The following is a 10,714-nucleotide window of genomic DNA, read 5'->3' as shown; positions in this document are numbered from 1 at the left end:
GAGCCACCCAGGCGCCCCTAAAAAATAACAAGCTGGGGCGCCTGGGTGACTCAGTGGGTTGAGCCTCTGCCCTCCGCTCAGGTCATGATCTCAGGGTCCTGATGCAGATCGAGCCCCTGCATCGGGCTCTCTGCTCAGCCGGGAGCCTTCCTCCCCCTCCCCCTCTGCCTGCCTCTCTGCCTACTTGTGATCTCTGTCTGTCAAATAAATAAATAAAATCTTAAAAAAAAAAAAAAAAAGTCCACCTCCAGGACCGCAGGGCTGGATGGGTCAGTAGAGCAGGAAACTCTTGATCTCCCGATTGTGTAACCGAGCCCCGCACTGACCGTAGAGATTACTTAAGAATAAAATCTTAAAAAAAAAAAAAAAATCCCCTCCAGTGGATAAAGAAAGACAAGGTCCCGCCAGGAGGAGGCGGCAGCCTGAGCAAAGCCCAGAGCAACCGCTCCTTTCGCAAGAACTGGCAGTTCTGGGTTGTACCGGTCTTGTAGGCAGGGGCTGGCCCGCTGGGCGTGGGGTGGGCAGGGGGTTTAAGCAGGAGAGACACCTTTGCCTTGTTAGTAGAGACCGCCCTCTGGTGCCCACATGGGGGAGTGACGGGGAAGAAAAAAGCGAGAGGAGGCATCAAGTTGAGCTTGTTAAGTTTCCTCAGTTCGTATGTTTACAAGTTAGACTCCTCCAGATCAGGCCGAGAAATCACAATGTTGGGGCTTATCATTCAGCTACACAGGAGGAGGAATGGCATGAGGAAACTCATTAATGGTTTTGTCCTGTGGGCCACAGGCCTCTTGAAAATACATTAGGCCCTTCAGGAGGGTCTCGTGACCCATGTTCTTCTCTCTGTGCACCTGTCACGCACAGTCCTCCAAGAAGAGATCCCGTGGTGAATGCTCGCCACCACCCAACATAATTTGCACAAAAGACCATCTCTGGGTGGGTGCGGCCCCCAGGCATAAGCAGAGAAGACTTTTGTGTGAATTTTTAAAGGACACCTGTTGGGGCGCCTGGGTGCTCAGTGGGGTTAAGCCTCTGCCTTCTTCGGCTCAGGTCAGGATCCCAGGATCCTGGGATCCAGCCCCGCATCAGGCTCTCTGCTCAGCAGAGAGCCTGCTTCCTCCTGCCCCACCCTGCCTGCCTCTCTGCCAACTTGTGATCTCTCTCTCTGTCAAATAAATAAATAAAATCTTTAAAAATTAAAAAAAAAAGGGAGTACCTGTTGAGGGCTAAATACGCACCACCCCCCCACCTCAAAAAGATATATTGATGTCCTTACCCTTAGTGCCTGCAAAAGAGAGACCTTATTTGAAGATGGGTTCTTTGCAGACGTAATCACATTAAGATGAGGTCATACAGAACAAAGGGGGGCCCTAATTGAATCTAGAAGTGGGCTTCTAGAAGGAGAGGGAGATTTGGACACAACACAGAGGGAGAAGGCCGTGTGACACCAGAGGCAGAGACTGATGTAGGTCCCGGCCCGTGTGTGTGGAGCTGAAAGAGGGGAGGAAGGGTTTCTTCCTTCACAGGTTTCTGAGGGAGAAGACCTTGTGGACACTTGGTTCCGGTCTCCGGAATTGTGAGACAATCCATTTTTGTTGTTTTAAATCACCAAGTGTGGGGCCCCTTGTTAGAGAAACTAGTGGAGCTCCCTCCCTTCCCATGATGGGTGCAAACCCCCCCCACGCTTCTGGCTCTGTGAAGGGAACCCCCATGCACTCCCGCCCCCAGCTGGGCTTCCTGGGCACAAGCTACAAATGATGCAGCTGGTCCCCCGCACAGGTGTCGTGGACATGCTTCATTCACTCGTGCCTGGCGCGCGGCCATCACCAGAACGCAGTCAAAATGCAAAAACATCCAAGATGCACTTCCTGCCCTTAACAGCCGCATTTCATAATATGAGATAAAAGATCATGGATGAGTCGTATGTTCGGGTAACAGAAGACCAGTCTGCCTAATGCGATGGTGTACGTGATGGGATCCTATGGTGTGAGGCTTGGGATGTGGCTGTGGCTAGGAAAAGATTTCCTGTAAAGAGGGGCGAGATAAGAGTGCCAGTGACTAAGGTCTGCTGGGCACCCTGCCGGGTCCCATTTCTGTGCATACCTCATTTCGAGCTCATCAGGAACCCTGTGGTATAGACCAGAGGCTTAGAGGCGGTGCGTGAACCTGCCAAGGTCTGCTCATAGTGAGGGTTGAGCCCCGGGAGCTGAGCTGGGGCTCGTTGGTAGGGGTTCCATCCGTTCTCCACTCAGGAAGGAGAGCCGAGTCAAGGACAGGATGGGAAGACGGGCTGGGCTGTTTGGAGGCTTCCTTGAATGTGGTGCTGAGGATTTCACACCTTCTAACAACAAGGACCCCGTGACAGTGAGGATCCAGTAGGGAGACTTACACGCAGAAAGCAGTGTGTTACAAAGAGCATCTGGACAGCAGGAGAAGGGGTTGGAGGGGAGAGGAGGGGCAAGACATTTCTGATCGCAGAGGAGTGGTCCCAGAGGCTGTCCGCGGAGGGATGGGGGTGGAGAGCGAGAGAAGCTGAAAACCGTTTAGCAGGAAAACTGAAGAGGCCAGGGGTCTTGAGTGTGGTTCTGGAATGTGTGGGGAGAAGAAGGAGGTGAGGACCATTCTGGCATGTCCAGCATCAACCCCAGGAGCCCTGGGGATGGCAGGCGGCTCAGGACCTAGGGTTCCCTGGGTACACAGATGCCATGTTCTGCCCCTACAGAGCTTGCCCTTTCCACAAGCAGGTGGGGAGGACCATAGTGGCTGGAGCTCAGGAGGAAGGACTAGCAGTCAGGCTGGAGGAGAGCTCATCTATGGGAGGTGACTGCCAGATCCCCAAAGCATACTGGGGTTGGCCTTGGTGACAGGGGAATGGAGACAGGACTAGCCGTGGGGCTCAGGTCAGACCCTAGCAAGATTCTCCCTGTCTGGGTGTGGAGCTTCCAAATCAGCCGTGGCCATGCCCGGATCTCCCCCAGCCTGCTGGGTGGACTCCGCTACACTGTGAAGGCTTCTCCCCGCCTTGGCCCTCCTCAGTGCCACCTCCCCCTTCTTTCTCCGCAAAGGCTTCCAGATGTTTCCTCCCAGCTCCACTGTGGCTGAGGAGGCACCCGCCCGAACGAGGGAAAGCCAAGGGTGAAGAAAGAAAGCTGGGTCACCGGTGGGTGGAGAGTTTGCCTCAGCCTCAACCTCAGCACAGAGACATCTGTGTGGCTGTGAGCTTGGACGGCGTCTCACCCCCGTCGCGGTGAAACCCTCTGTGTGTTCGGTTGATGAGAATCTGAGCCATGCCCTTGTGATTTGGGTGCTTGTCTGTGTTGTATTTCAATTAGAGTTTTAAAACCTCGCAACTTGGAAGTAGGTAGTCCCGTGTTACCAGGGGAAACTGAGGCTTACGTGTTTTGACCAAGGTCATGACCAGTGGCTGACAGAGCTGGACCCCCCACCAAGCATGCGGCTCAGGGCTGGATGCCCTTATCCCTCAGCAGATTTGTCCTTGCCACTCTCCTGTGGTTCAGAGATGGCCCTTGGACCATGTTGGGTCCTCAAATTCAAGTTCAGGCTCAAGCGTCCCCTTGAACTACCTGCCTTCCAACTCTGTGCTCTTTCTGTTTCTAGTCAGTGACTGTTGTCACCTTGCCAGCAGTGTGGCATCTTTCTCTGTGAGGACCCAGGACGTGTAGGCCAGAACAGGAAGGAATAGGCCTTGTGCTCTGAAGCTCGAGCACAATCTCTCTAGAATCTTGATTCCTGTCAGGGCCTCCGGCTTTGATCATGGTCTGGGCCTGACCAGCCTCAGCTGAACTGAGCCCACTGGCCAAGTTGACAGTTGCGCTGGGGAAATTTAGCTCCAGGTTAGAACCCATATGACAGCAGCCTCTGGGAAGCAGGGGACTGACGTTGCACAAGGCCCTTTGATTGTCTCACCTGGAGTCTCGGTCCAGCCGGGGACACTTGTCATTGTCCAGGGGTGTCATTTTCTTTTCTCTCCTTTTCTTTCTTGAAGATTTTTATTTGTTTATTTGACAGAGAGAGACACAGCGAGAGAGGGAACACAAGCAGGGGCTTGGGAGAGGGAGAAGCAGGCTCCCTGCTGAGCGGGGAGCCCGATGCGGGGCTCGATCCCGGGACCCTGAGACCATAACCCGAGCCAAAGGCAGAGGCCCAACCCACTGAGCCACCCAGGCAGCGCCCCTGCCCTGCACAGTCTTGCCACAGCTCGGCACTGAGGACACGTTCTGTTTGCTGTACCCCATCCCCAACACACACCAGTGGGTATGGGTGCCAAGGCTCTCTCCCAGAGATGGAAGCCTGATCTTGACCTTCCTGTACCTTTCTGGTTTGTGTCTAACCCACCCAGATGTTTCCACATGAAGGATAATGTTCCCTCTCAGTTGTCCCTCTCTCCACCAGGATGAGACATGACCACTTTCCTGAGAAAGTTGCCCAATTAGGTTTATGAGTACTGGGAAGACTTTGTTTCTCCTGACCATATGTCTGCTTCTAGGGCCAACCCAGTCCTAACTGCTTGCTGGCTTCTGTTTCTCTCCAGCCTCAGGCTAATCCCTCCCAACCCCTGACTTACTGGTCTTGGATTTCAGATAGGAGTAATGAGTGATGGGGAGTGAAGTCCCTTCCTTCCTCTCCCCCAGTCCCCAAAAGTCCTATTCCTCACCTACCACCCAGCCCAAACTCCCCTCTCCAGAGACAGGCATCTACCACTCACAGAGGAGAAGGGCAGGGGGCTTCTTAGAGGAAGGCCCACAGCAATCTAATCCCCATACCCCCAGCCGTTGGTGGCCGGTTCTCACTAGAAGATGGTGCCTTTGTCCCTCAGGGGAAGAATCCAGAGAAAAACACATGATGCTATCCTTAAACCACATGCAACAAGCAAGACCACATTTTCCAAGCCAGTGATTGAGAAGTCACCCTTGAGTCCCCAACCCATGACAAGGATCAGAATTTGGACACCAAGGAGAGAGGTATGAGGGAAGGACTTCAGAGCTCTGTAAGCCCTACCCCCCGGAGGGCCAGGCTTCCCTCCACAAGATCAGTGACAAAGGTTGCAAAACTCAAACAGTTCCGCCTACTCCAGCGTTCGTAGAATATGTCCACCAGAGGAGTCCCAACGGCCAGACGGTAGCTGACCAGATGTTCCCATCCAGGAAGGACAAGTGGCTGCATTGAGCCTGTATTCTGGTGGTATCCAGACTAAGCGTGTTCCAGCCTCGAACTGTTTAGTTTCCATCCCTCTCTCTACCTCTCAGCCTAGAAGAGCAATGGGATTCCTAAGGAGAAATCCTGTGTCAAGTGCATGAGCAGAAAACCAAGGACAGATGAAGAGGCAGAGAAATCTAAAAGGGAATACTCCAGAAAATCCAGGAGAGCCCCACTGAGGAAAAGGAATCAGCTTGGAAGGTGTGGAGGCCCAGAGAACATGAAGCTATCTTAGGACAGTGTCGTCAAGAACGTCTGGGATCCTCCTTCCCCTCTTCTGCCCCTACCCTCCATCCCAAGGCGTCAGTAACAGTGTCTAACAAAGGAGGGGGAGAGGAGGGAGGAAAAGGGGCAGCCCCACCCCATTTCCACCTCCCCTAGCTGCCCCTACTGGTTAGGCAGGCAGCCTGCTTGCTGCCCTTATTGGAGATGGAGGATTCCCACCCTTGGACGGAGATCCAAGGGTAGATTACTTCTCAAGCTACAGGTCTATGTACCAATTTAAGGTGAATGAAGAACTTACCCCCCTGAGAATGACCCAGATAAGCCACAGGACTGCTCAGATTTTCCTCCAGGAACAAGAAAAAAATTCTGCCACTGAATGTATTTTATAGGACAGTGGGAGACTAGTGTAGGTGCATTCCGATTACCTTCCAGCAAGTTCTTCTGAAGTCTAGGATACAGACATAGAGCCAGGCAGCAAATGGGACAGATGTAGTCAGGGAACACTGTGACCACACGAGGACCCTTAGATGGTGCGGTCTTACCCTCTCCTTGGACTGACGACGTGTCTGTGGTGAGGGTGATGGTAGTTTGCCAATCTCCGTTCTGAGCCCTTATATTTTAATTCTTCGATCATCACAAGAGTCCTGTGCTTTTTTTTTTTAAGATTTTATTTATTTATTTGCCAGAGAGAGAGAGAGAGAGAGAGCACAAACAGAGGAATGACAGGCAGAGGGAGAGAAAGAAGCAGCTTCCTGTTGAGCAGAGAGCCCGATGTGGGACTTGATCCCAGGACCCTGGGACCATGACCTGAGCTGAAGGCAGAGGCTTAACCCTCTGAGCCACCCAGGCGCCCCGAGTCCTGTGCTCTCTGAGCAGATGGGCTCATGTCGACGTGAGGCTGGGCAAGGAGCTGATGTGATGCTGGCCAAACAGGTCCCTGTTTCATTCATTGCCCGGCCACAGGGAAACATAAAGGACAGAGAGAGGTGTAGTACAGACTAACATCCTCATTTCTCCCATCAGAGATCATTGCATTCCCCATACGGCCAGGAACCCTTCATGAAACTCAGCTTTCGCTCGGGCTGGCTGTTCCACCATCTGTCCTGTCTTCTCCAGCTCGCCCCGCAAAGCCAACTCCTCCCTAGAGCTGCCCTCTGCAACTCAGTCCTGAGGCCCTCCAGCTCTCGGGGAAGCAGATGCCTTCATTCCCAGAGGGAGAAAGGGCTCCACAAAGGAAAGAGACGTAGGCAAGGTTGTGCAGTGGAATTAAGGCTTGCTGGGAGGAGAATTCAGGGTTCCGATCCCCGCAGTCCTGGAGAATGAAGGCGGGTCATTCCCGGACCTGCTCAACCCCCAGAGCCGGAGGGCGAGCTCCGTAGGCATCCGATTCTACAACATCAAAGTGGGAGAGAAGGAGCTTTTATTGGAGCAGTACAGAGAGGCAGTAGGTAGAGCTCTCAGTGCCCTGGGCTGAGGGGCTTCAGGGCTGGGGGGGTGGTGAGGAGGACAGCAGGGGCTAGATGAAGGTGAGGTGAGTAGAAGCTGGGACCCCGCAGCTTTCCTTGTGTTCCTCAAAGAGTTGCTCCAGAGCCTCCATAAAAAGCATGTGATAATGGTCCACTTCCTCCTTGGTGGGGTCCAGGCGCTGGGGCACTGGGATGGGGCGTCCCACTGCAGGGAGAGAGGAGACAGAGGTCGGGGATGGGGGAGGTCCTGCTGCCCGCACAGCTGACAGCAGTTTTCTTGCCCGGAGATGGGGACTCACCCACAGTGGTGATGGGCCTGGCGAAGGGGAGCAGGCCCCAGGAGTTGGCCGAGAAGAGCCCCCGGCCCCAGAAGATGCAAGGAGAAAAGCCCATGATCCTCTTAAAGGTGATCTGACATAGATACTGCCAGGAATCTGTGGCAAAGGCCTTAAATTTGAAGATGTCATTCTCCCCAAAGGAGTACACAGGTACCAGGGAGGCCCTGGGAAGGGACAGAGAGAGAGAGAGAGAGAGAGAAGAAGGGTGGTTAGGCCAGCGTCTTTTTGAGGGAACCACAAGTCCCTCCCCACACCTCTGGATTCCAATGGCCAAGGCCACTTCAAGCAAATGACAAAGATCTGGAGAGAAGGGACTCACGGTTCTTGAGAAAGGAGTGTGTAGTGGGCCTTCATATGTTGACCCTTGAACAACATGGGGTAAGGGGCACTGACCCCCACCCCCAAAATCCCCATATAACTTAATACTCCCCCAAAACTTAACCCCTAATAGCATGTCCAATAACATAAATAGTCAATTAACAAATATTTTGTGTATGTACTATATACTGTATTCTTATAATAAAATAAGTTGGGGGGCCCCTGGGTGGCTCAGTCAGTGAAGGGTCTGCCTTGGGCTCAGATCATGATCCTAGGGTCCTGGGATCGAGTCCCAGGTCCAGCTCTGCACTCAGCAGGGAAGTCTGCTTAAGATTCTCTCTCCCTCTGCCCCTCCCCCAGCTCATGCTCTTACCCACTGTCTTCAAATAAATACAACCTTAAAAAAATCATCAGGGAGTGCCAGGGGGCTCAGTTGGCTGAGCAGCTAACTCTTGGTTTTGGCTTAGGTCATGATCTTGGGGTCTTGGAACTGAAACCCAAGTTGGATTCTGCAGTCAGTGTGGTATCTGTTTGAGGGTCTCTGCCCCTCCCTCTGCTCCCCTCCCTCACGCCTCTCTCTCTCTCCCTCAAACAAATGAATCAAATCTCTAAAAAAAGAAAATCATCAGGAAGAGAAAATACATTTACAGTACTATATTGTAAACAAAATCCATGTATAAGGGACTGGTGCTGTTCAAACCCATGTTGTCTAAGGGTCAACTGTATACATTTTGTCCTCGAGCTTTTGCAACTATAGCATCCTCGCATAGTGGTGTTAGTCCTTTCTCACAGGCAGAGAAACATGTCCAGGGTCTTGCCTTTGAGGTAGTGTCAGAAAAGGCTTTGAACTCAGGATTTTGGAGCGCAAGGTCCTACTACTTATGCTATGATCCCGCCTCTCTCTCTCTCTCTCTCTCTTTTTAAGATTTTATTTATTTGAGAGAGAGAGAATGAGAGCCAATGAGCACAGGAGGCGGAGGGTCAGAGGAGAAGTAGACCCCCCCCCCAGCCAATCAGGGAGCCCAATGCAGGACTCGATCCCAGGACTCCAGGACCACGACCCAAGCCAAAGGCAGTCATGCAACCAACCGAGCCACCCACGTACCCCTGATCCTGCCTCCTTCGGAGAGGACAGAAGCCTGGCAGAAGTGGGCATGGTGCTTGGCACAGAGATAGTGCCCAAGTGTTGATGTGTGCCAGAGGCCCACATCAGACACAGAGGCCCAACTACAGGGACCAGGATGGGTGGGGACAAAAGAGTGTGGACCCCCAGACACAATGACAAGTTCTGACCTCCAGCAGCAGCCCTGGGCTGGGCGCCTGTACCGCACTCACCCGTGCCTCAGTGCCAGGCGCACAAAGCCTTTGCGATTGCGGAGCATGAGGCAGTGCTTCCCTGGGATGGCATACAGGGACTCCTGGGCACCCCCAACCATAATGGTGACAGCCTGCCCACGCCGGGGCTGTGACAGGATAAAGTCCAGGCTCTGCCAGCTCACAGAACACAGTCCTATGCAGGAGAGGAGGTGGGGAGCCGTCACCACCCCCTCCCAGGCTGCTTGGCCCCTCAGCTGCCCTTTATTGAGCCCCACACCCCATTCCCTCCAAACCTGCCATCCCCGTGCCCATGTCAGTGTGACCTAGAGTGCCTTTCCCTGCAAGGATGAGGGACATTTGCTCTGGAGCTCTTCACTGATGCCCGCTGTGAAGCAGGCCAATGTTCAGGCGGGGTCCCTGCATTGGGTGCGTGGGAGGCAGTCGGGGGCGGGGGTGGGGGTGGGAGTGGAGGTTGAGAGGGAATGGCTGCCTCCTCCTGCTCAGCTCCAGGCTCACCATAGGACATGAGGTAGTCACGATAGACCGGCAAGTGGAAGAGGACGGCCAGCGCTGTCGTTGAGGTCTGAATCCCGGGGAACTTCTTGGAGAAGTTGTTGACCTCGGTGGAGAAATTGCAGAAGGCTCCCACGCACATGATCCCGTGTGGGTGGACACTCAGCACATAGTTGCGGTCAGGGGGCAACTCCGCAGTTTTCACCAGCTTCGGGTTGGGGGTGGTGGTGAGGTAGGATGCAGGGAAACAGGCATGGAGGGGGGCACCAGCTGAAAAGAGCTGCCCTCCACCCTGCCAGACTTCAGAGTTCAAGGTCCTCGAATGGGGTGGGCAGCACAGAGAGCCTACTGTGCAACGCCACTCTGCACCGCCCACCCACTCTGAGGTTAGGGAGCCCAGGGTGCACAGGCAGGGGTGAGTAAGTGTGGGGGATTGGGAGAGGGAGGAGGAAGAGAGTGGATGACCTGGTACCTTGACAGGATAATAATCCCGGACATGTCTCCACATGGCCCAGTTCCTTATCCACTCAAAGCGCCTTCCACCTTGGGGCAGAGAGATGCGTGGGAGGAATGCCTGGAAGTCCCCCGGCCACTGTCTGCTTCCTGGGCACAGGTCCTGCAGCGCTTACCTTGCTTGGGCGTGTCCCAGTCCAGGAAGAGCCACACCAAGTACAGAACAGAGACCAACCAGAAGGACGTGAAGAGGAGGAAGAAAATGAGAAGCGAGAAGAAAGGGCCTGGGGGGGAAGATGAGAAAGATGAGTGCGTTAGCTTTTGAAGAATCATCCCATGCCACCTGCTTTCTCCTCTCCCACCCCTCACAGATGGCAGATGTGCCTCCAGCCATGGCTCTGACCTCTGGCCGCCTCCTTCTCCCTTTGCCTTCCGGTGCACAAGCAAGTGGAGCCCCAGGTTTTCTCCATGAAGTCCCTCCTCCCCTTGGGGACCCCAGGGCACCAGTCTCTCACCCATGAAGAGGAAAGTGAGCACGTATTGGTAGGCGCACACTACTTCTAGCCACTGTTTCTGCACGGACTTCATGGTGGGGCCACGGCTGGTCTGTGGAGATGCCTCTGCCAGCGGGGGCTCCGGGGCCCCAGCACAAACGAGGAAGGTTTGGGCGCCGCAGGAAATCTTTCTTGCCGGAGGGACCAAACCCTCGGGGCCTCCCGGTGCTGCGGGTCTGTTGCGTGTGTGTGGAGAGGGAGATCTCTGGATCCGTAGCGCAAGATGCCTCCAGAATGATCTTTGAACTGCCGGTGTTAGTCCGTTTGGCTTGCCCCCTGGCCGCTGGGCGGAGCTGGGAGGTTGCAGGGAATGCAT

The 10,714-nt window shown here is 54.2% G+C and overlaps 1 protein-coding gene across 1 annotated transcript; it reads right to left on the bottom strand.

Annotated features, from left to right (window-relative positions):
* Positions 1-6,841: 6,841 nt before the first annotated feature.
* MOGAT3 (monoacylglycerol O-acyltransferase 3) lies at positions 6,842-10,714 on the bottom strand. Its single transcript, XM_032872517.1, has 7 exons — positions 10,360-10,714; positions 10,021-10,128; positions 9,864-9,934; positions 9,395-9,599; positions 8,897-9,071; positions 7,205-7,407; positions 6,842-7,110 (listed from the first exon to the last, which is right to left on the bottom strand). The coding sequence occupies exons 1-7, from the start codon at positions 10,712-10,714 to the stop codon at positions 6,956-6,958; spliced, it is 1,272 nt and encodes a 423-aa protein (XP_032728408.1). The 3' UTR covers positions 6,842-6,955.

The sequence above is a fragment of the Lontra canadensis genome, unplaced genomic scaffold (assembly GCF_010015895.1).
Source record: "Lontra canadensis isolate GAN:19392208 unplaced genomic scaffold, GSC_riverotter_1.0 scaffold45, whole genome shotgun sequence".
NCBI lineage: Eukaryota > Metazoa > Chordata > Mammalia > Carnivora > Mustelidae > Lontra > Lontra canadensis.
This window is presented reverse-complemented; position numbering and strand designations above follow the sequence as displayed.

Bases quoted from the DNA above. Each gene is read 5' to 3' on its own strand.
- MOGAT3 (XM_032872517.1), bottom strand. From the start codon at position 10,714: ATGCATTCCCTGCAACCTCCCAGCTCCGCCCAGCGGCCAGGGGGCAAG. The intron at 10,129-10,359 runs GTGAGAGACTGG...CTTCCCCCCCAG, and splicing joins GCTCACTTTCCTCTTCATGG to GCCCTTTCTTCTCGCTTCTC. The intron at 7,111-7,204 runs GTGAGTCCCCAT...CTCTCCCTGCAG, and splicing joins CAGGCCCATCACCACTGTGG to TGGGACGCCCCATCCCAGTG.